At 45.6% G+C, this 23,020-nt stretch overlaps 1 protein-coding gene across 2 annotated transcripts; it reads right to left on the bottom strand.

Annotated features, from left to right (window-relative positions):
* Positions 1-13,468: 13,468 nt before the first annotated feature.
* On the bottom strand, positions 13,469-20,574 carry TBR1 (T-box brain transcription factor 1). Of its 2 annotated transcripts, XM_054070732.1 has the most exons (7): positions 19,754-20,574; positions 19,344-19,498; positions 18,882-19,003; positions 18,396-18,554; positions 17,632-17,693; positions 15,812-15,929; positions 13,471-15,706 (listed from the first exon to the last, which is right to left on the bottom strand). In XM_054070732.1, the coding sequence occupies exons 1-7, from the start codon at positions 20,443-20,445 to the stop codon at positions 15,092-15,094; spliced, it is 1,923 nt and encodes a 640-aa protein (XP_053926707.1). In that variant the 5' UTR covers positions 20,446-20,574; the 3' UTR covers positions 13,471-15,091. The 2 variants fall into 2 exon arrangements, with proteins under 2 accessions (XP_053926706.1, XP_053926707.1); XM_054070731.1 differs by having other exon boundaries at positions 13,469-15,929.
* Positions 20,575-23,020: the final 2,446 nt, after the last annotated feature.

Below are 23,020 nucleotides of genomic sequence, written 5' to 3'. Positions count from 1 at the left end.
AGGAGAAACCATCGGAGTTTCAGAGCATGGCATTAAAAAAAAGGGCAGAATTCAGCATCTGTTCTCCACATGACTATATATCATAGGATGATTTAGAATAAGGAATCTATTTAATAAAAAAACACACCCAAAAAAGCTTATGAGGAAAAAGGCTATAAGGCTATAAGCCTTCACAGCCTTGAGGCCACATAAAATCTTTTTAAAATTCTAACTGCCCTCAGATGTTCAAGAACTTGGTCTTTCATGTAAACTGTGTCTGTACAATGAAGTCATTTTAAAAGACTTCATATTCTCAGGTTTTACTACTGCTCTACCAGAAAGGTAGTCAGGTACCCATCTCAATAAGCCTGATGCTTTTGAAACTTACAGGCTGATTTGGACTTGGACCCTATTTCATTACAGGCATAATACAACATACCTTAAAGAGTAAAGAGAGAATTAAACAAATGGATTAACAGTAAATGAGAGATATCCATTGAAGTATTTACTGTTCTTGAAGACACAAATAATTTCATATCATCACAGGATCACCTTATAAAAACTATCTGCCGAGAATGATTCGCTTTCTTCTGTTGCCTACCCTCGTGAAAATATGGACATATGTAAAGGTCAGAACAGATCCACATCTACAACTGCTATGAAAGTTTATTTCAAAAGTACATCCTTTATGGTCACAACAGAAGCAAATATTAGACAACAATCAATTCACCCACTAATTTTATATAGAACCTAAATGCTGACACAAGAGCCAAAGTCAATATTACTAGCCTAAATTTGCTAAATTTCTCAAGATTAAGATGGGAAAAAATGGAGAATTTTCACATGAAGGTAGTGGGCTATATTGTAGCTTAATTTATAGTTTCCAGGCATATAAGGCAAGCATAGACAGACCATATGTCTTTTCTTGGCCTTTAAATGCTCCTATTTTCCACTAGACTTGCCTTTTTCTCCATCTATTGGCAGCCATACCATTTGCTATTCAGGTGATTGGCTGTAATGAGCCAACTCCTGTTTCCGTATGAATAACCACTTTTTTCCCCCCAATTACTTAAGCTGCCAGCAAGTCACTGGTGTCACGTTCTTTGATGCAAATCTGACTGTCAATAGAGAACAGGACTACATAAAGAGAGAATTTATGACAATAACCCTAGCTTAATATTTTTTGTAAATGCTATTCCGTTTAGCTTCCAGGCAATATGGGGAAAGCAGCAATCGTCCACAGTAAGAAGTAAGAGTATCGTTAATTGGCTTTGTGCTCCACATGCCCTTGTAATCAGCCTTCCCATATGGCAGTCTGAAATAAATTTATCAATCTCCATTTATGTATTTATGTCACTTTAAAAGGTCCATATTAGTCAATTTCAAAATCTATAAAAATGTCACATTTAATTTTAAAATTGTATTTTAAAAGTTAGAATACTGGATACATACTTTGATATTTACAGTTTTTGGAAATAAGCAGACACACAGAAAAGCAGGTGGGGGGGATAAAGCTTCTGAGGCCAATGAGCACCAGTTAGTAACAATATGAGAACTAAATATATCATTTTAACTCACATCTTTGAAAGGTCATTTTTAATTAATCTTTCTTAAATGAGCTTGGATATTTTTCACTTTTTTACATTTTGCAAGCCAGGAGACCACCTTCTTGGAATCTACCACGATTAAGTATGGTCATAGGGTAAGGGGAAGATTCCTTCCTAGTGATGGCATTCCTGATTGCAAGCATCAAGTTTGACAGTAAACAGCTACAGGACAAAACTATTTTCCATCAAAACATTGCTATATTAAAATTCTAGTACAAAACAATATAAGCAACACTAACAGTATTCCAGGCCCAGTCTATTACCTCCAAACCTGAATCACTTCAGGAAGCCTCTTCAGATCTCTTTTAAGTAAATTTTCCAAGTGTTGCCCATTTTTTCCAGGTGATTCCAAATAAACACCATTTTAAGTCCCTGGATCATTTCTTGAACATCTGCTTCTGCAATACAGGTACCAGCAGCCAATCTAAAAAGAATGACATTTTCAGTAGGTATTATTCTGGTTTTGGTGCTACAAAACTCAGATTCAGTTCCACATGTTCCAAGGTGCTCTCACTTGGGACTTCACCTATGCATAATTAGCTCCTGTAGGCAGATCTTTTATAACAGCAGTCATCCTAAACAACTACTGCTCTTTTGCTGAAAGATTTTGTGTTGGATTTTTATCATTGAAACCAAAATAATAAATTATTGTTTAGATAAGGTTGGCAGCACTTTTCACAGACCTGAGACAAAACAAGAAGCCAGCAAAGGGAAGACAGGTGAAAAGCAAAATTATTTCCTTAACGGTGTGCTAAAAATTACATCATCTTTGATTGTCCGGATTTAGAAACAGGAAAGGTCCTGTCTAACCTCTGTAAGGAAAGAGAAAACCTGAAATTCATTATTGAAACTAATTTAATATCTAAATGAACAAAAGAGTAATGTTAAAGGCAGTGTTCTTAATTTTTGCTTTTTAGTTTAAAGTTGCCATTTAATGACAACCTGGTTTTATTACCATCACTGGGCTAAAACCTGGCTTTAGATGCACACATAAAATTAGAGCAGCTCACAGGTTTCCCCAATTGCTCAAGATTCGTACGGGATTTGACTATGCACTAAGCAAGGTTTTCTCCCCACACTGTGAATTAACACATAAAATAAATGCATGTTGTAATTTGTTAACTTTGATACAGGAATTAACTAGAATTTGTACAAATAATTTTATACCATTTTTTTTTCACCAATACATTTTAAAAGGTATTTTAAGACCACTGTCTGTTATAAAGTATATACTCAAGCAAAACTGGCTGCCACAAACCCTAAAGAAGCATTGTTGACCACGTACCAGGTCAAAGACGTTTAGATCCCAGCAAGAACAAATAGATGCCTGATTTGACTTCCACCGTTTAAGGTACCTGCCTACTCTCTGGTTGCTTAAATGCTTTCAAATCTCTTATTAAATACTATTGGACTAATACAAGGCATAGCCTAGCTGGAGCCTACATTTGAAATCTGCTCTCAAACCTCATTTGCAGATCAGCCAGATGGTAATTAGTGCGGAGGTGTTCTCCAGGCAGACTTGCTTTCAGGGCAGGGTTTTTTAAATTTCATTGGGGTTGGGGCAGGAGAAAAGGAAGTTTCTTTTTTTTTTCTAGTTAAGATTAGTAACAGCTAGGAAAGGGTGAATAAAAGCTGAGCTACAACAGAATATTCTTTAGTTTGTTATATTTTTTAAAAGTGCTTGCAATTTAATCCAGAGAGACCAATAAACAGAAGACTAAAATAAAAAGGCAGAAGGCTGCAGTGTCAAAGTGCTGTTAAAGTACATGAGAAAAGCAATCCACTTGGGGTTCATTGTAACACTTCTAATAATGAGCTTCCCATATTTAGACACTAGAGATAGCAAATCCAAACCCCCTGGAAAGGATACAATACAGTTACACAACAACACAGCAAACTGTATTTGTTTTGTTATTACCTATGCACCCTATGGTTTCTTTAGGGAAGATGATCTGATATCTTTATACTGTGGTGTGTAAAATAGTCTGAAATCTCTCCTCGACACCAATAACATACAAAAATCCTTCTGAAACAGTGAAAGACCTCCAACTCAATGCTAAACTTGATCTTAAGCATCACTAAAAAAATGTTTTGTTACCGCATTTCTCTCCGAGAGGTTTTCAAAAACCCTTCCAGTCAGTACATGAGATAGGATACATATTGTCGGGGATAAGTTGTTAAAGTGAATTTGAAATGTGCTTCTCAAAATATCGTTTACACATTTACCAGATGGTAAAATAAACATGTAAATTGTTATCGAGTATACACCAACTTTATACTACAATTTTACCCACTGTAGAAATGGTGTAAAAACGTTGAATATAGTGTTACTTGTTCATTTAATAGTTTATTAACATTTTAAATACATTTGGAGAATAGTTCTACTTTCAAAGAAAAATAATTACTTACAAAAGCATAATTTTAAGCTATCGATCAGGCCAAATTAACTTACTTGCTTCTATATTTATCATTTACCTTATCAATAATATGATTAGTATACATACGCTTGGTATCTAAATGTTTGCCTATGCATAGACATTACATATGCTTAATGTAATGGGTTATAAAAGACAGATTTAAGTTGAACAAAGTGCTAAAGAAGTAATTTTAAGAGAGATAGTTACCAACATCTTAGTAAAGTAGCTGCTATTAGACCAATGGGTCGCTTTGCAACTAGAATTTACTCTTTCAAGAGTCACCATACCTGTTCAGAAATATGAAGGCAAGAATACTTTCTGCGTGATGGAATAGAAGGTGTATGCTAACAAATCCCTGTATCTGAGAAAAGCCTAATGCATTCACTGTCTAACAATATGCAAGAATTAAAACCTTCAAGATCAAAGATTAACTCCCGCCCTTCTCTAAAATAAAAGGTTCCATACACTCGTTTAATCACTCGTTAATGATCCTGGTAGAAGGCAACAGATGAAGGATTTTGATGGAAGACTGTTGCTTGTGCTACCTATGATCAGTCTCCCCTTTTGCAGTTCTGTTCCTGCCAATCCAGTGCATGAATTACACTGTGCTATAGGATTTTCTTTCCCACCTTTCAGACTATGCCAGCTCCTTCTTTAAAAAAAAGAATTTCATTATTTTGCCGTCTTCAATTTAGGAACTTTCCTCATCTGTGTGAGGACACATACTCACTCAGCATATTTTATTTTTAGTTTTATGCACCCAGCAAACTCTACACTAATTACTCCTTAGAAACAAGCATATCAATTAGTCTTCTAAAAATCCAAGGACTTTTTTGGTCAATCCACAATAGGGTCTTGGATTCTCACCTGAGTTTTGTCTGAATTATTTTTTCATGGGCTTTTCAATGCATCTAAATTCAATCTCATGTCAGTCATTAAGCTGATCACTACTACACTACAGCTTTACAATCCTGCTCCCTTGGCAGTAAGGTGTTAACACACAGATACCAATAACACATGATTCTCAAAAATAACTGCACTGAATTAACTGACAAGATAAGTTAACTTCATTAGTGAATTCTGGAAGAGCTTGCATATCCAACAAGTACCCTGTATTAGTAGGTGCCACAACACAAAAAACTCCTAACCAAACTCATGTCAGAAGAATGTCCCCCCCTATACAGGGAGATAGCACAAAAGTAATCGATAATAAGCTTTAGCAAGCTTGTCTGGTTTCTCCGACTCAGACTATGAAATCTTGTGTCTTAAGATTCATGAGTCCTGCTGAAAAAACAAAGTGCCAAAAACTGCTCCACACTGGGTGCCTGATCAGGGCTCCAGCAGGATCTTCTAGGAAAAGATGAAAATCAAAGTAATTTGCACGTGAGTACTTTTAAAACACCACTTGGAATTTGCTGCTTTACCAACCTGCCTTCTGGATTACACTCCACAGCTGAAGTACTTTTCAAAAAGACGTGGAAATATGTGGTGTACTGAAGAGACTGCAGTGATAAGGTCTTCATATAAAAATAAGTAATGACGTAACTTAATTCTATTCCTCAAAAATCTCTGGAAAGAGCTGGTTTATCAGGCAGAAACATAAGTTCAAACTTAAAGAAATAACCTAAGGAGGATAGGGGGAAGGTTGACTGACACACGCAGGTGGAAGGTGACCAATAGACCTACAGCTACCAGCATACTTTCATATATGAATCATGAAAAATGCGGAGAAGCTTAGAAGTTTGACTACCGAAGTCCCTCCCTAGTGCATTCAAGTTATGTACTGGCTTTGATGTACAAACACATCCTACAGGCTAAAACACTAAACATGAGACGAAACTGATGAAGAAGGCATTGTCTTCAAAGCCTGAGCCATGAAGCACCAAACACCTCTGCCAACTAACTTTGAAGCAGAGCCTGAGCCAACACTTCTATAAAGGCAGGGTGAGCACTGGAAACTTGTAGCATATGCTTCTATTTACATACCTAATTGGAGCATGCACAGTCAAAAAACAGCCTCTAGCTTTAGCACATACGTGCAAAACAATTGGTTTTATTATGTACAGAAAATTAGAAACTGTCAGAAACAAAGCCACTAGTAACAGCCGTGAGGAAGAGTTTAGGAGATGCATCTCCTAGATCACAGAGGCTAGTCCTCACACAGCTGTGTGGTTTACAGCTAGAATATAAATCTAGACAACATTCAGTGACAGCTGATATCCTATCTAAGCCTTCGGTAAAACTAACATACGCACACAGTAGTCTGATGGTAGAGATGCTCAAGAAAAATCTTCCCAGTCTCAGACAAGCTGTGGTTTGTTACTGCGTACATGGTAATGCAAGGTGAAAGTTTGCAAAGGATATTGCAAATATAATAATAATCTAATACTATGCAAAAGGAAGAAAAAAATGTAATGTCATGGGATAAAAGCACTAGCCGAGTTGCTCCTACATCTGATGAAAATACCACTCTGATGAATCTCTGATTAACTGTTTTCAACCAAGATGTGGAAAAATACAGAGTATGTACTAAAACTGCATTATACTGACTATTTTTCTGTAGGGAAAAAAAAAAAAACCAAAATAAATCTAAAATGCCTAAGATTTCTCACTCAAAACAGCACATTTGTGTAACCCAGAAAAAGTACATATCGGTTCTAGAATAGTCCATTTTTCAGAAATAACATTATTTGAGACAGCATTTAGTCCTATAGACTTACTCTATATTGTCTAGATATAACGTACTTATTCTTGCAATTACAGAATAGACTAGCATTTGTTACACGTTTAAATCTTTTTATAAAAGAATACAAATTAAGTAGGTTTAAGATATCCTCTGGTCAGGAGTCTTCTGGAAATGTGTGTTGAATTTGAAAAAAATAACTAAAAGCTATAATCAAGCTTAGATCAGCAGAGGCTCCATAAATTATAAAGCAACACTCGTAAAACTGAGAGTTGACCTGTTACTTGCTACTTAAGAAAAAAGTCAGAAACGAACACCCTGGTTATGCAACTACAAACGCTAAAAATATTGACACCATAGATTCTTCTAAAAGGTATTGTGTTAAATGTTATGTATGAGTTAAGCCCTTCACAATCACAAGAAACTGAATGTGAACATAAAATTAGAAGTTTAAGTACAAAAGAAAGCAGCATTCCATGAATCTCATCCTCTTCCTAATCCTGAGAGAGACATTCCTTGCTTAAGCATCCTACACAGAAGGGGTTAAAGGAGAAAGCATTTGTCTACATGCTCTAGCTTTAAACAGAACAAGAAATGGAGTGAAGAAAGGAAAAGGATGGAGAAGAGTTAGGCAGAGGCTGAAGCTCATGGGAAGCTTTGAAGACCTACCAGTGAAAGAGACCAGAGGCTACTTGAGGACTACTGGGTGTATTTGCATCAGCTTGGAGCTCTGCTGCTTCACACTCAGGAACAGTGATGTGTGCTTTATCCTAAACAACTCTCTGAGGGCAGATTTCAGGTTATAGATAAGCCCATCTCATACCTACCTGCCTGTGAAAGGGATCACCAGCTTCCTACTGTCCTGCCCTTGCACGCACCAGCCTGGCAGTCTTTCCTGTGCAATAGCACCGTCACCATCCAAGCGACTTCGGAGAGCTGAACTGACAGCAGAACAACCCTCATGAAAAGGGTTAAGTATGCAGAAGTACACTTAAAATCTGCTAGATCTTCATCCTGAGGCAGCTCTAGATATCAAAATAAAGTCAAAATTAAATATAATTCCTGTTTAGCACAATGTGTATTTAGCACAGGCATTGCCCTTGTGCTTCTATAGATGGGAAATGTGACCACAGTGACAAAACTGCATTTTAATTACCAACGGAAAATAACACCCGGAACCCCGCAACAGACAACAGCGCTAAAGCAAAACAGACTTTGGCCCTGATCTTGCAAAGATTGTGTGCGCATTTATGCTAAAGTTTACACTGTTACGGGACAATTATTTGTGTCACTTCTCCAGTTATATTTGGAAAGAAAGCATAAACTGCTAATGGACTGCTGTGGAGTTCGGCCTTTTAGGCTACATCTGTCTAAATGGCACACATGGAAATATGTTCCCGAAGCAATCTTGTATCCACATGTTCTTACAGTAAATTTTTATGTTAATTTTTTAAGGCTGATTTTTCTTCTCTGTCACTACACTTCATGTTATTTTAGTTTATGTCTACTTACACAAATGAATTATTTTGCAACTAAAAAAAATTTTAAATAATTTTCATTTATATCAATGATCAGAGAGAAGTTCTAAGCAAACAACTTATGGAAACACAACTGAAACACTGAAATGTTTAAAAATACAATACTGAATGTTAAGATCAGAATGGGGTTATTGTCTTTAACACAAAGGAAGAGCTACAGAACATGAAAAAGATATAAGCATTACAAAATTTCAGACACACACGAGAAGGATTGAAAATACCCCATTAACTTCCTTCCATTCAACTTCTGAACATTTCTTTTATATCAAATGAATACAGTTGGCATAAATATTGCCCCTAAAAAGGACAAAATCTTGTCTAATACACACCAACCAAACTGGTTTTGATTCAGTTGTGAAGACAATTTAAGCACCAAAATCAACCTTGACAATAAGCAGAAATTAATCTTCAATTACTCTAATAATCTCAAAAGAGAGGAATAAATATGTAAGGACAATAAGACATCAGCTGATGTTTTTGTAATTATTTTAACACAGGAGAAACAATTATGTGTAACAAAATACTCCTTGACCCTATTCATTCCATCAAACAGCACCTGCTTTGGGTAGTATCTAAACCAGAAGAGGGAATAACCAGATGACACAAATCAGTATTGAACCACTGAAGCAAATGAAATTCCATAATCGTAGACCATTTGAGGATTTAATCCGTGCTATTCTGACCCCAACTCTGCAACAAATACCAGACCTCAATGAATATTTGAAATAACAGCTCGATAAGGCGCCCAAGAATAAAATTGTAAGAAGCGTGGAAATCATTTAGAACCGCAAGCACTAGAGATTTTTCACTGAGATTTTCGTTTCTAAGCACAGACTACTAAACCACTCGGAGACTTTTGAAAAATGCCTACACCTCATCACTACTGTGCGGTGGCTTCCACAGGAAATTCAGGAACTGTCAACAGAAAGCAAAACCTTTTACTTCTGATTCAATACTTTGCATCTAATTCAAGAGAAACACTCGCTTTTCTCAACGCAAGAAGAAATTAAGCTACCAGAAGAGAGCTTACACCAAGCTTAAAGCAATACCTACATACAAAATCATGATGCTTTAGAAGTACAGTGGTAAGGCGGCGGCAACGCAGGGAGGGGGGGCTGCTTCAAGGATTCGCTGAAAGGGGGTGTAGCATGGAGAACAATTACTTCTCTGTGTTATTGCACTGTGGATATAATTTAGGGAAATGTAGGCACTGATGACAGAGCAAAAGGCAAGACAGAAGGTACTACTGCCAGGCCCTCGGGTGGGATTCCCAGACAATACGGGGTGAGCCCTGACTTTCCCCAGGGTAAGAGAGCAACCACACTATTTCCTCAGTGTCTCCAGCAAAAGATCTACGGAAGACAGAGACGCGACAGTCTAGTTGTAGTCAACTCCCGATAAATAATGCCTCCCCTTCAGCAGGCGTCTCCAGAAAGGTAAATAGGCAGCAACCAAGGTGTTAATCAATCACTAAAAACATTTGTTAGCATTTATGATTTCAGTTTAACTCTCTGTGGGCGGGTGTCTCAGTCTAAGCCAGGACACCTTTCAGCAACCTAAAATTTCTCTCAGCTCAAAATATTGGTGTTGCTTTCTCACCCTTCAGTCTCAAACCACTGTTATCCGTTTTTGGATAAACAAAAGCAGTCAATGTGTAGCTAAACATAATTCAAGGAAGAAGCCTATATACAAAAATTTATTCCATAGCCTGGCCCACAGGAATTAAGATGTGACTTTTAGAAAATTTAAATTCCGTGTCAGTACCATCACTTAAAAAAAAAAATATTAAGCAAGGAAGAAAAAAAAATATATTACAAATGACTGAAGTGGGAACTTGTATGATGTGCTTTGGTAACTCATCAATGCAATGTTTCTACTATATTAAAAAAAAATCAAATTATTAAGTGTATTCTAAAACAGTCAGTCACTTCAAGGTACATGACTATCACAATTATTGAAAAAGGCCTTGATCCTGAAAACATTTATGTCTGTGAATTTTTAGACAACTGAATAGTCTTTGTAGGACTGACCTCTTATTTTACGTTGTTCACACGTGTGAACTTGCATGCACGATCAGAGACTAAGGCAGGAATACACATTTACAAGCTATCAACATTTTACCTAAAATGTCTCTGAAAACAGATTCAAAGTCATTACCAGCTGTTTCTTATTTAAAGCTGAAGAAATAAATGCTTGTTAATATCAGTGTAACAGTATAGGTAGTTTTACACAAAAGTAATGTATGGTACCTGAAGTTTTCATCCTTTCTGCCCTCAGTTCAAAAAAAAAATAAAATAATTGACCTAAAAAGTCGACTTATGACCAACAAGATTATTCGTACTTGTATCGGCCCCTTAGTGTTAGAAACACTGCAACTATGAGAAACTGCAGTGATCACATGAATAAAACATCACACATTTTATTGTGCAATATATTTCACAAGGCAAAAAGTTACATCTAATCAGCAACAGCAGCCATGGGTCTTTATGAACTAATGACTATTCTACATCTGTAAGAAGGAAAATATTACATATGCTCAAAAATTCAAGAGACAGATATCTGTGTACATTTCAACCAATATCTTTTTTTTTTCCAGATATACATCTTTGAACAAATGGACAGCCTCCAAATTATCACACTTTGAAATAAGCAGTGCTTTTGTTTGTGCATTCCCAGATTAATATGCACTCTGATAAATGCATGAAATGTTAGCAGTAAGCTGTGCAGCTCTCTAGGCGTATCACAAATATATTACATCTATTTAGCTGGAAAGAAAGGGGTACTGAACGCAAACAGTCTGCTGCCTTCCGTCGACTTATCACTCCACTATTTCCATTTTTTCCCCTTTGACTTTGCCCCTGTATCTTAGCAAGTGACACTTTACCCTCTGGAGAGCATATTCATGACAAGTTTTCATATTTAACATTCGTATTTTAGCATGAAAACTTGTGTCCGTTCTGAGTGGAAGGAGTACCTGGAAAGCATACTTTCATGCAAAAATCTTTTTTCTGCTTTTCCCAATACACACATTCTTTTCCTCCCTCCTCTTTTTTTTTTTTTTTAATCACTGCGATCTTAAAATGATCCTATGTAATTTAAATAAGATTTCCAAAACCAGTAACCTTTTACAGGGTTAAATCAGAGCATTTCCAGTTGACAAAGTAATTTGCGAGGGACATACAAAGCACCTGAAAACACAGACTGCAAAGAAAACCATTTTAACTATAGCAACAGCACTCAACGCATAATGTTATAACAAGAATTATGCAATTAGGTCTCTTATCAGACTTATGAAAATTCAGATTTATGCCTGTTCGGGGAGGGGGACGGGGGGTGGAAATCATTGTTCACCACATCTCCCTTGAGCACTACCTAGGGGAGGGAAGTGATGACCAGACAGTGAAAATTAAGAAGAACGTGTCCCACCTTACGCCTATTCTGCCAATCTGTCGCAGTTGTTCTTCTAGCTCCATAGGTTTACATGAATTTTTTTTTCTAGGTTTTTTCTCCCTTTTTTTTTTTTTTTTTTTTGCTGACAAGTAATACAAGACAGATTCTTGCCTTCTTAGGATCTTGCAATCTAGTTTAGACATAGCACGTCAAGTGGTGATGAAAGAAGGTTAGGGTGGGTTTGAAAAGATGAGGATTCCAACAGTGAACGATGCAGAGACATCAGTTTGGTAATGTACACATGTTTTGCATGATTCATTGGACCAAAATGGCCAAAGGAACTTAAAAAGCTGTCAAAGGCATCTTTACCTCTGACCTACCTAGTCATCCATCTGCTTCCTCATACTGTCAATCAAAACCCTCCCATCCTTATCACTATTCTATTACACACATTTTCCACAACCATTTCTCCTCCAGCTCTTAAAAAATATCTTAGCAAACATTTCAATCAGTCATTAAAAACCTTGTTAAAATATGCAATGTGTCATCAAATATGCACAGCGTACTCGTGCAAAATCTGCAGAGCGTAAATCACCGTATTACATTTGATACAGTATTAACGTGAAACATCGCAGAAAGTATTACCAGTAAGAACTTTGAATTACTTTCTAGGGATCGCCTCTCTCAGAGCTTGATCTTGCGTTACATCAAATAGAGAAAAGAAAGGGCAACCGAATAGATTGTTTTACACAGTAAGTAAATGAAAAGCCTGCTCAGCATGCCTAGAATAACAACACAAATTATACTTCATGTAAAATTCATGCAATTAGTTGCTGGTCTAAGAAATTCATACCCGGGGTTCTGCTTCGACAGAACCGAGCGCACCGCGAGCGCGTTGTGGTCCCCATACGCGAGGTCAGAACCGGCTCGATCGACCCCAGGTGAACGCAAACATTTTTTAGGTGTCAGTAAGCAGATACTTAGCAGACGCACAGGTGTCCCTCTAGTAATAATGATCTAAAAGATTATAACAGCAACGAAGTGACCTACCGACAGGGAATAGCCTTTTCTACTCCTGCAGCCCTCATCTCTTCCACTCTCTCGCAGAAATAGTTAGAGAATAACATTAACCACTCACGCAGAGGGACGGGTTTGGTTCAGACCCGTCTCACATTACGTGTCTAACGCCGACCCGCCGGTTCATCGCCGGTACCGCGGGCTCTGCCGGGGCGGCGCCCCCGGGGCCGCTCGGGGCTCCCCTGCCCCGCCTCGGGACGGGCCCTCGGCCCTCTGGGGGGCAGCGCCGCGGGACGGGCGGCGGGAAGGGCGGCTTTCGCTGCCCGGGAGCGGGGAAGGAGAGCCGAAAAGTGATTTTCCAGAGCCTTGCTCCTCCAGGAAGGGGGAGCCCCGGGACGGTCGGGAGAGCGGTGGCTCCGCCGCTCGGTGCGAGGCGGCCGGGAGGGTCCCGCTCCTCCGGGGAGCCCTCCGTGCCCTCAGCTCTTCTCCGGGAGGGCTTCTCGCCGCAGGAGGGCCCAGGCCGCCGCTCGGTGCCCACCGGGAGCCCCACGGCAGCTGCAGGTCGGGATCCGCCGCCCTCCGTCCCCCCCCCGCCGCCCTTCAGCCAAAGCACCTGCGCGCCCCGACCCACGCAGGTGCCGGGGAGGCGCCCGCCCCGAGCCTGGAGGTGCCATTTGTGAGGGAGCATCTCCAGCAGCCGGGCTGGGGGCGAGGGGGGGTTCGGCCCCCGGCGCAGCATGGAGGGGGTGGCTGCGCCCCTGCCCCGCCGGCAAAGGTGGCCCCAGCAACCCCCGCAGGGCGCCCCGCCCGCAGCATGCTTTCGGGGGCTTTTTGTAAGCGTCAAAGAGAGGGATAATTATAAATCTCTCAAACCCGACGGGGTTTCGCCCCTCTCCAAACGCTCTCCCCCCCCCAGAAAGGCAAATGCTGGGCGAGAGGGCGAGGAAGGCGGGGGGTGCGCAGCCCCGCCGGGCACGAGGGCTCCTTCCGACACCAGTGGAACGTTTTGCCAGGTTTATTTTACTCGTTATACACAGACGATACAAACGGGCAAAAACCGAAACATTTCTCAATGGAGCATGTACTGGTATAAATTATTCAGTTCCACAGACGTAACAGAACAAATATAAAAATCACAACATTCGATTTACAGAAGAGTCAAAAATATACACACGCTTATGACCCTGAATTTCTATTAGGAAATTTCCCCGTCGAGTGTAATCTAGACTGAATATTTAACCTGATGCATATTTCAGTTCGTAATTGGGTTTTTTCCCCATATAAAAATGCGTTAATTGTATAGATTTGCTACTCAGAATTCGAAGACTTACTATTCTGCTTCGCCGGGGGGGAGACCTGGAGGGATATTAGTTCTCCTTCTTTGCTATAATAAGAGGTTTACAGGAAAGATCGCTCGTTCTATCGATGTGCATTTGATTCCCCAGGAAGTCAGATCTCGGTTAGCTACTTTATGAAAAAGTCAATTCCAAAACTAAATGCAGTAAAATATACAACTCACAATTCATCTTCACTGGACTACACTATGGTTACCAACAATTCAGTTGTCTATATCTTTTTTTTTTGGTTTTTTTTGTTTGTTTTTTTTTTAGATTATTCATTACAAAGATTTACAGCAATATAAAGAAAGAGGGGGAAACTGCAAAGAAATTTGAAGAGTTTGTCAGCATATTTGGCACCTGCAGGGACCAGTAATGGATTTGGCACTTGGGGGCGGGGGGGTACCACAAAAATAATACTATTGCTGATGTCGAGCTATTCCTTTTAAAGAAAAATAGAGAGGCAGTTAATTTTGCTTTTGGAAGGCGTCATGCTACTTTAATCGACTTTCCTGCGAGGTGTATTTCTGTTCTTTTGAAGGGAAAGCTCGGCTATTCCTCAGCTGCTTTAGCCCAGGGCACCGGATAATTATTTCATGCGAGAAATTGCAGAGAAAGTGAGAAACCCACCCCTCTCTGCTCCAGCTATGGCCCACTCTGAATTTCCAGAGGCGTTTCGAAAGAGGGTTTACCCGGGGAGGGGAGAGGGAGCAAAGGGGGGAATGTAAAGAAATTCAAACAGGATCTAAGTTTTGCGACTTAACAATGAAACAAAAAAAAAAAAAAAATCCGAACAAGTAAGAAGGAAACGGAACCAAAGAGAAGTAATCGGTTACAATAAATTAAATACTATGTACAGGCATTTCACAGGCTCTTTTCCCCCACTGTTCCTGTCATCCCCTAGTAGCCATCCGCGGTGAAAGGAAGGAAGCGCTGTACGGTGTGAGAGAGTCTAAGCATCCTACTGCCCAGCGGGTGTCGGCGCCCCCCGGGCAGGGCGGGGAGCGGGGCGGGGGAGGCTCTGCCTCGCTCCCCGCGGGCCGGGGCGGCGGGGGGGGAGGGGGTCAGCGCGCTATCGCCGAGGAGTCATTGTGCAAAAGGGCGGCGGGGCCGGGGCCGCGCCTTAGCTGTGCGAGTAGAAGCCGTAGTAGCCGATGTCCTTGGCGCAGGTCTTTTCGCAGTCCCGCTGGGCGAGCACCTCGCTCTTGAGGGGCGAGGAGCTCTCGGACACCGGGGTGTCCGCGGGGGAGATCCGCCTCCTTTTGGCCTGCTCGTAAATCCCAGAATCGGCGGAGTCGATGGACTTAATGGACGACGGCGTCTCGATCCAGCTGGAATCGGACAAATCTTTGGGCTTGGAGTCCTCGGCGCCCGGCAAGGGGGACCGCTCGGGGCCCAGGCTCTCCGCCTCCTCCCCCAGGTAGGGGTTGCCGGCGGCCACGCGCGCCGCGCTGTTGGGCCAGCAGGAGAGGACGGAGCCCGACTTGCTGCAGTACTGCGGGGGGCTGCGGGCGCCCCAGCCCGACGGGTCGGCGTAGTAGCCCAGCGGCCGCCCCGCGCAGCCGGCCGCCTGCAGCGGCAGCGCCTTGACGCCCGCGGCCGCGTAGGAAAGCAGGGTGGCCGCGTTGCCCGCGAAGTCGGTGGCCGTGTCGTAGGCGGAGGCGGCGAAGTCGAGGCGGTTGTTGGCGGGGGCGACGAACCAGCGCTGCGGCGAGGGCGCCCCCGGGTCCTCGGCTTGCTGTGGGGAGAGCAGCCCGTTGGTGTGGGGCACGCTGCGGTCGGCGCCGGGCCCCGGGCCGGCTCCTGCCCCGGGGTGGAAGCGGGACTTGGCGTAGTTACTCACGAACTGGTCCTGCAGGAAGGAGCCGGCCATGGCGTAGCGGGCCCCGGGCACGATCTGCGAGCGGGGCGAGTCGTTGGGGGAAGGCGTCAGCCGGTCCATGTCGCAGCCCGTGTAGATCCTGCCCGAGAGAAGGGGAGAGAGCTGGGTGTCCGCCGCGGCCCGGCGCCCCGCGAAGGGACGGGGATCGCCCCGGCGCGCTCCTGCTTTGCCCGGGAGCTCCGAGGGCCTTAACCGGGGGGGGACGGAGGGAGGCACGGAGAGCAAATCTTTCGGACCCGGCCGTCCGTTCCTCGGCGGGACGCGCTGTCCGGCCCCAGCCCCGCACCAGCGCAGCGGGCGGCAGACAGCGGGGCCGCCTCGGCTGCTTAACACTTATTATTGGGAGTCACAGACGAACCATCAACATTTTACCGAGTTTAAATTAAGCTAATCTTTAAACACCTACTGTAGGAAATGTAAAACCAGACGCATCCAGTGTTCCCTACGTGGCCTATATATAATTCTCCCATGCTGGGCTGCAATTTGTGATTATAAAAACTTTAATGGATGAATAACTACTATCTGTATTTAATTCAGGCTAAAACTGTGCTTTAATTAACCCTCCACGCCTCCTGGAATTTCTTATCCAAAATAAACTTGGCCCTTAAACAAATCCAACGTGCTAGACAACATTGAAGCTTCCCCCTCCCCCCGGCGCCTTTCAAGTGACGCCCTATGAAGTTTTTTTCCCATTAAAAAGAGAAGGGCGCTCGGGGCTGGGGGCGAAGGCCACGCAGCCCCGCTGGAGGCCGCAGATCTTCCCCGAGGGGCTGCGCCGGGACCGTCGCTCCCCATCCCTGGGGACGGGGGCAACACCACCCCGAGCCGGGGGCCCCTCTCGCCCTAGCGCGGGCCGCGGCGTCGTTTCCACGCCGGGACGGCGCTCCTGCTGCTGCGGGATGCGGAGCCGCAGGCTGAGCCGAGGGAAGCTCGAACAGGCGCTGAGGATACGCGAGGGCTTAAGCGCTCCCTGCCACAGCCTCGAGAGGAAACGGGGGGTTTCCCTTTCGAAGACGGAGCCCCGTCCCGCAGCCCCGGAGCTTGCAGAGGGGCGGGGGAGCCCCAAAGCCGCCCCGTGCGGGGCAGGGGGAGCTCCGCGCCGGCCGGGGCAGGAGGGCGGGAGGTCCCCGCGCGGCGGCCGAGGGCCGGGGCGGGCGGCGGCGGGGTCAGCGCCCCCGGTACCCGCACCTGGGGCCGCGGGGGCCCCCGTGGGGCACGGCCAGGGGGGTCGACCGGCTGGGCCGGGAGCGGGCGGGCAGGAACAGCACCGGGACAGACCGCGATGAAAACTTCGGAGCCTTTAGCTCCACCCAGAAGGAAGAGGGGGGGGAAATATCCAAGCCCGGAGAAGAACAAAACGAGACGAAGGGATTCTCCTGCGGACACCGGCTCTACAGAGCCCGGGATGATGCAAACCCTGCGGGTTGCCCGGGGACTGAGCCCAGGGTAGCCCGGGTGCTCCTTTCCCCCTGCGGGGAAGCGAAACGGGCACTTGGAAAGGGGCGCAAAGATACCTGTCAGAAAAAAAACCCAACAGAAGCTCGGAGAGTGCCAGAGCGAGGTGCGGGCTCGGGTATGCGGGGGGCGGCCCGGGGCGCCGAGGAGCCACAGCAGGGACAGCCCCTGCGGGGCAGCTTGCGGCGGTGTCCCTCCCGGGGAGCCCTGGAGAGCCCGGCACCGCGCATTCCGGGGTGGCAGGAAGGCAGCCCGCGCCCTAAAGCTTCCCCCTTCGACATGTACGTGCAGCCGGAGGAACAGTAATAAAAATCGGATTTACTTACGTGTCATAATTGTCTCGGAAGCCTTTTGCGAAAGGGTTGTGGTCTATTTTCAGCTGTGTGATCTGGGGAAAGAGGAGCAGAGCGCACGTTGTGAGAGCCTGAAAAATAGACCCTGCTGCAGCCAACACATATTTAAATGGAGCAAGCCCTACTCTAGTTAGTCGCATTGCCTTTAAAACGTGAAAAATAAAGCTTTGGTATGCTTATGGTCTATATCTACTACCTACTTTATTGTAAAAAGTACGGTAAAATTCATTATTGAAACTCATGTTTTGAGACGTGTCGGTATTCTTACTGCATAGGTATAAATATATTTAAATCCAGAAATTAGGCAAAAGGCACCGCAGAACGGTAGCGAAGAGTTTACATTTGCATCGAGCGAAATAATTAAAGCCGAGATGTGGATGGAACATCTGTCGTTTGGAAAAGGGAGCACCGGTCTGTGGCAAAGCGAGGCCACTCCGAAACGGAGCCAGGCGTTAACGAGATTTTAATTTGAGGAAGTTGCTCCCTCACCCCCGGCGCAATCAATGAGGCTGTTAATTGATCTTTACAGGCTTAAAGCTTAAGCTAACAGCTTAACAGCTAACCGAGCCGATGCCGAACGGGAGATATACGCCCAGCTCTGGGGGGGAGGAATGCCAGCCCTGGCTCAGGGTGCTGCTGGGGGCTCGGGGCTCGGCCTGGGCGGAGAGGGGGGACAGGGACCCCCGGAGCCGGAGGTGCGGGCGACCGCGAGCGGGATAGACCGGAGAGCTATTTACATCGGTGTTTTGGTAGGCGGTGACCGCTATGAACTGCGTCTCGGGGAAGGTGAAGGTCTGCACTCTGCCCGGCTGGTTGGTGTCCTCCGTCCCGTCTTCGTTCACCTCCACCACGTGCAAGCGTGGCTGGTACTTGTGGAGGGACTGCAAAACCACCATCTGTCGGGCAGAGGAAAAGGAGGGAGGGGGCCACGAGAAGAGGAGGAAATTAAAGCGAGGAGGACGGGGAGAGCGATGCCCGCGGGCAGCCAGACCCACCGCCGCCTCCCCGGGCCAGGAGCGGGCTGCCCCGGCCGCACCGGAGCGAGTCCGGGCACCGCGCTCGGCACCGACGAGGCCCGTGGCAAAACCAACGGGAGAACCCCCCGCCTTTATGGTCACCTAACGACACGAGCTAACAAAACACACGTTCTTTCGAAAACCGCAAGATTTTGCCCGAAGCAATAAAAATAAGCCTGGCGGAGCCTCTGCGTTTCCCCCACTGACCTGCCCGTTGTTGTTTGATGCTCCTTTATTGTTTGTAAGTTTTAGTTTCCCAAAGGAGATTTCCTGGCGCATCCAGTGGGCTCCCGTGTTGGGGGAGTCGGGGTGCATGTACACCCGGTTTCCTAAGCAGAACAACAAAAAACACAACCGCATCACGGATCTCGCGTATGCACCGGCTCTGCCTCTGCAGCAGCACGGGTCGAAGGGACCCTGTTAAACTTAGCAATATTTTACTGCCGCAACTCCTTTCCTTTTAACCGAGAAGGGTTAAAGCAGCGTTTTCCGAACACCCTTTACTTTCTCCTCTGCTTTTCTTTCTTTTATTTTTTTTTTTTTTTAAAAAAAAAAAGCATCTCTGGCTCATTCTCGTTGAAGAAGCCGCCAGAGCCAGTCCACAAAGGCTTTAATTAATCATTCTCACCTACATATGTGTCGGGAAAAGTGTTAATTGGAGAAACTTGCCTTGTACATTGGTGTCCGCCTTGCCGCAAGGAACCCATTTGCCTCCCTGAAATCTCCAGTGGTTGGGATCCGCCAAAATTACATCCACAAAAATATTGTAGTGAGCCGTGGGGTCGAGACCAGAAATATTAAAACTTAGGAAAGGGAACATGCGCCTATAAAAAAAAAAGAAAAGGAGAAAAACAAAAGGGCAGAAGGGAAGCAAGCCACGGGCAGCGCCAGCACACGCGGAGGAACCAGTCCGTTGTGCTTTATCCTCGCGGTTCCCGGTAGCGACCGGGAAATAAAAAAAAAATCCAAAGCAACTCCCTCCCCGGAGCGGAGGCACCGCGCGGGGAAGCAGCGCGGCCCCGGGCGGGGAGCGGCTCCCCGGCGGCTCGGCCCCGGCTCGGGTCCCCGCGGTGGCTTACCTCCCCTGCTTCGTGATGATCATCTCCGTCTGGTGCCGGTGAAATTTCAGCCAGAGTGGCCTGTTGCACAGGTAGACCTGAGCCTTGCCGGGAACCAGCCCCGGCTGGGTGGAGGAGAACTGGTAGAACGGTGCCCCTTGGTAGGAATGGCCGTACTGCTGGGGGTACGGGTAGCCCGCCGTGGGGTAGCCTTGCGGAGAAGAGTTGGACAGGAGGCTGTTATAAGCTCCGTTGGTGATCACAGGATGGTGAGCCATGTAGCGGCTGGGGCTGGCGATGGAGAAGGCTGGGTGAGCAGGTCCATGCTGGCCGGGGTAAGGGAACATGGTACTAGGAGCAGAGGCAGCAGACTGGGGCTGGCTGGACTGAGAGAGCAGATAGCGATCTGCAGCAGATCCATCGAAACTGTGACGAAGCTCAGAGACCCCGTCCAAGACGGGAGAGAGTTTATTTCTCTGGACGTCCCCTGGTGTGTCCTTGGAGTCAGGAAAATTGTCTGTATCTGACTGATTCGTCATCCCCCTGGTAATTTTTTTCAAAGGTGAACTTCTCTCCAGGTTGTCAGTGGTCGAGATAATGGGATGATCATGCAAGGCAAGCTCAGATCCGCCTGCATGTGGATAACTGCTGCTCACATTGAGAAATTTCTTGGAGAGCATGATAGAGGGAGAAAGACAATGCTCCAGCTGCATAGCTCTAGCACCACAGTAATAACCCTTCAGTCCCTGGATCTGAAAGGGCTCCTTAGTATCAGAAGCTAGACATCCTGGGACCCTCGCTAGGCAGAAAGCACTTCATCCACCAAATGCTTCCCAAACGTTTGATTTACTTTTTTTTTTTTTTTTTTTTTTTTTTTTTTTTTTTTTCTCCCCCTTCCCTGGGAGAAGAGATTGGCCAATTGACACCATGCAGCAATCAGGAAAGACTCACTTTTGATCTCGCTGCTTGTGGAGAGGATGAAACGGCTTCTGCCATTGGTTAACCGCTGACAGTAATTTAATTAGATAGACATTAATTAGGATAATCACCTGGCTCCTGGTCGCGACGATCATGGCAAATTGAAGGAGATGATTTTATTGTGAGATAGAAGGAAAGGGAAGGGGGAAGGGAAGAGTGTTTTTGCTGTACGAGCTCATTATTATGTGACCTTTCCATCATTTTTTTTTTTTTTTTTTTTTTTTTTACTACTGCTGGAAAATAAATCAAAACCGCTGCGATTCCCCAAATATTGCTCCCGTCCCCCGCCTTTCTGTGCCGGGAGGAGCCCGGTTGCGGGGCTGCGGGCCGGCCGCTGCCCCGGGCTGCCCCGCCGCTCGCCCCTCGTCCCGGGAGCCCCCGTCCCGCCGCGCCGGCTCTGCGGGGAGCGCCGCGCTGCCCCCGCCGCCCCCCCTGCGGCTCCCTCAACTTCTGAAATAATCATAAGCCGCGCAGCCCAAGCGCCCTAATGTATTTGCCGCGATGTTTACGGGTTCTTTAGTAAATAAATATTTCATCCGGGAGCCGTAATGCCGGAGATTATCAGCAAAGCAGCGTGCGAGGCATCCGTCTACCCCTCCGGCTCCGGATTTCTTTCCACTCGTTGCCCGCTCTGCCACAGGCAGCGCTAGGAAGGAGCTTTGCAGCAGCTCTGCCTCGGCCGAGGGCGGGTCGGGACGGGAGCGAAGGAGCCCGCACCGCATCGGGAGCCCCTGCCTGGGGCTGCTCGGCCAGAGCCGCCCGGGCCCCCGTGGCGGGAGGGCCGCGTCCCGCTGCCCGCGGCTCCCCGGGCCCCCAGCGGGGCGCTCCGGGGAGAGAAGATGCGCCCGAAGGGGGAGGAGGACGCGCTCGCCCCCCGCCTCGGCCACGCGTCAGCCTCGATCCCCTCCAGAGCCAAGGTGGCGAGTTTGAAAAAGCACCGGTTCTGTCCCAGGGAGCGGCTCTCCTGTTCTAGTTTTCTTACTAATTTTTCCCTTTAGCAGTTTGGACTTCAGGTGTTTCACAGATCCCGTCTCTTTCCAGGTGACACCAGCAGCCGGCTTCAAACCCACTGACAGCCCAGGCTGCTTCACCTACCGCAAGGTAAAACCAAGACCAGCATATAATCATTTGAAGCAAGGCTGAAACTTTGCAAACTCAAAACCGGTAGAAGATCAGAACCAGGATGACTTGTTAGAATGCCCATCTCACCGCTCTCAAATCCCACAGCCATTTATTTTTCTGTTGCTTATCCGCGAGCTGGCTGCTATTCGGTGTTTCAGGGGAGCCGTACGCTCTGCAAGGAAATTATTCTAATAATTTACACAGCAAAAAGCAAGGTTCACTGTTTTACTTGCAGTCAGGTCGTACAGCGCACGCAACTTTCTATACTACCCCTTCTCCTTTCACTGCTAAGAAAATAGTTTTATTAATAAGAGTTCCAACTACTGCATCTGACACTTTTTTTTGCCAGCATGCTCCACCTTCCCTTTCCCTGCTTGAAACAGCCAGAAATGTAATGGACTTATGCAGGCAAGAGACCGCTCAAAATGCAGATAAACCCTGGGAAACGCTGCCCCGATTACAGAGCTACACCCATATAGATGCGGAGCTGCAATGAATTCAGTGGTACACTGCCAATCACATGGAAGTGCTAATATATGCCAAAAATCCTCAGTGCACAACTCCTAAACTGGTATAATAGGGGGTATGCAATGGCAGGTGGTGTTACAGAATCGTCACAGAAAGGAGGAGAGAGGTTTGCTAATACAATATGCCCGTCCTTCATGCTGACAGGTGACGAGGGGTCAAGCTGCTAATGAAGGTCTGCTCCATTGCGGCTGGAGGCTCAGAAGGTAGCTGCTTTAAAACATCTTTCTTCTTCCAAGATGGTATATAGGCTGCTGCTTTTCAGGTTACTGCAGGCACACACTCTTCCAAATCCTCCCTGTAGCTCCTAAAGCTCTGGACAAAAACGAGGAAAGATGCCCCGAAAAACAGCCTTTTGATTATTCATGAAACATCTTAGTAAGTGGAAATCTGTGCCTCCACATCAACCTGAGGAGTGGATAGAAAGCAAAGTACCGCAGCACAAGCTCATACTACAGGAGATCCGCATCTCTGGCCGATCCCCTTCAGCCATCCTCTGCAAGATGTACATTTGTCAAAATTAATTTAGAATATGCAAGACTTGCTGGTTTAGCTCCCTGCTTACAGCGGCCTTTCACGCATGTATACACTGCAGCACTGCGATAGCTTCTCTCCTGTTCTGCAGTGCCATGGTACCCACGACCTGCCAAACTCTTGCCTCCC

Source organism: Cuculus canorus, chromosome 6 (genome assembly GCF_017976375.1).
Source record: "Cuculus canorus isolate bCucCan1 chromosome 6, bCucCan1.pri, whole genome shotgun sequence".
NCBI classification, from domain to species: domain Eukaryota; kingdom Metazoa; phylum Chordata; class Aves; order Cuculiformes; family Cuculidae; genus Cuculus; species Cuculus canorus.
Note: the sequence above shows the minus strand (reverse complement) of the source record. Positions and strands in the feature narration are given on the sequence as shown.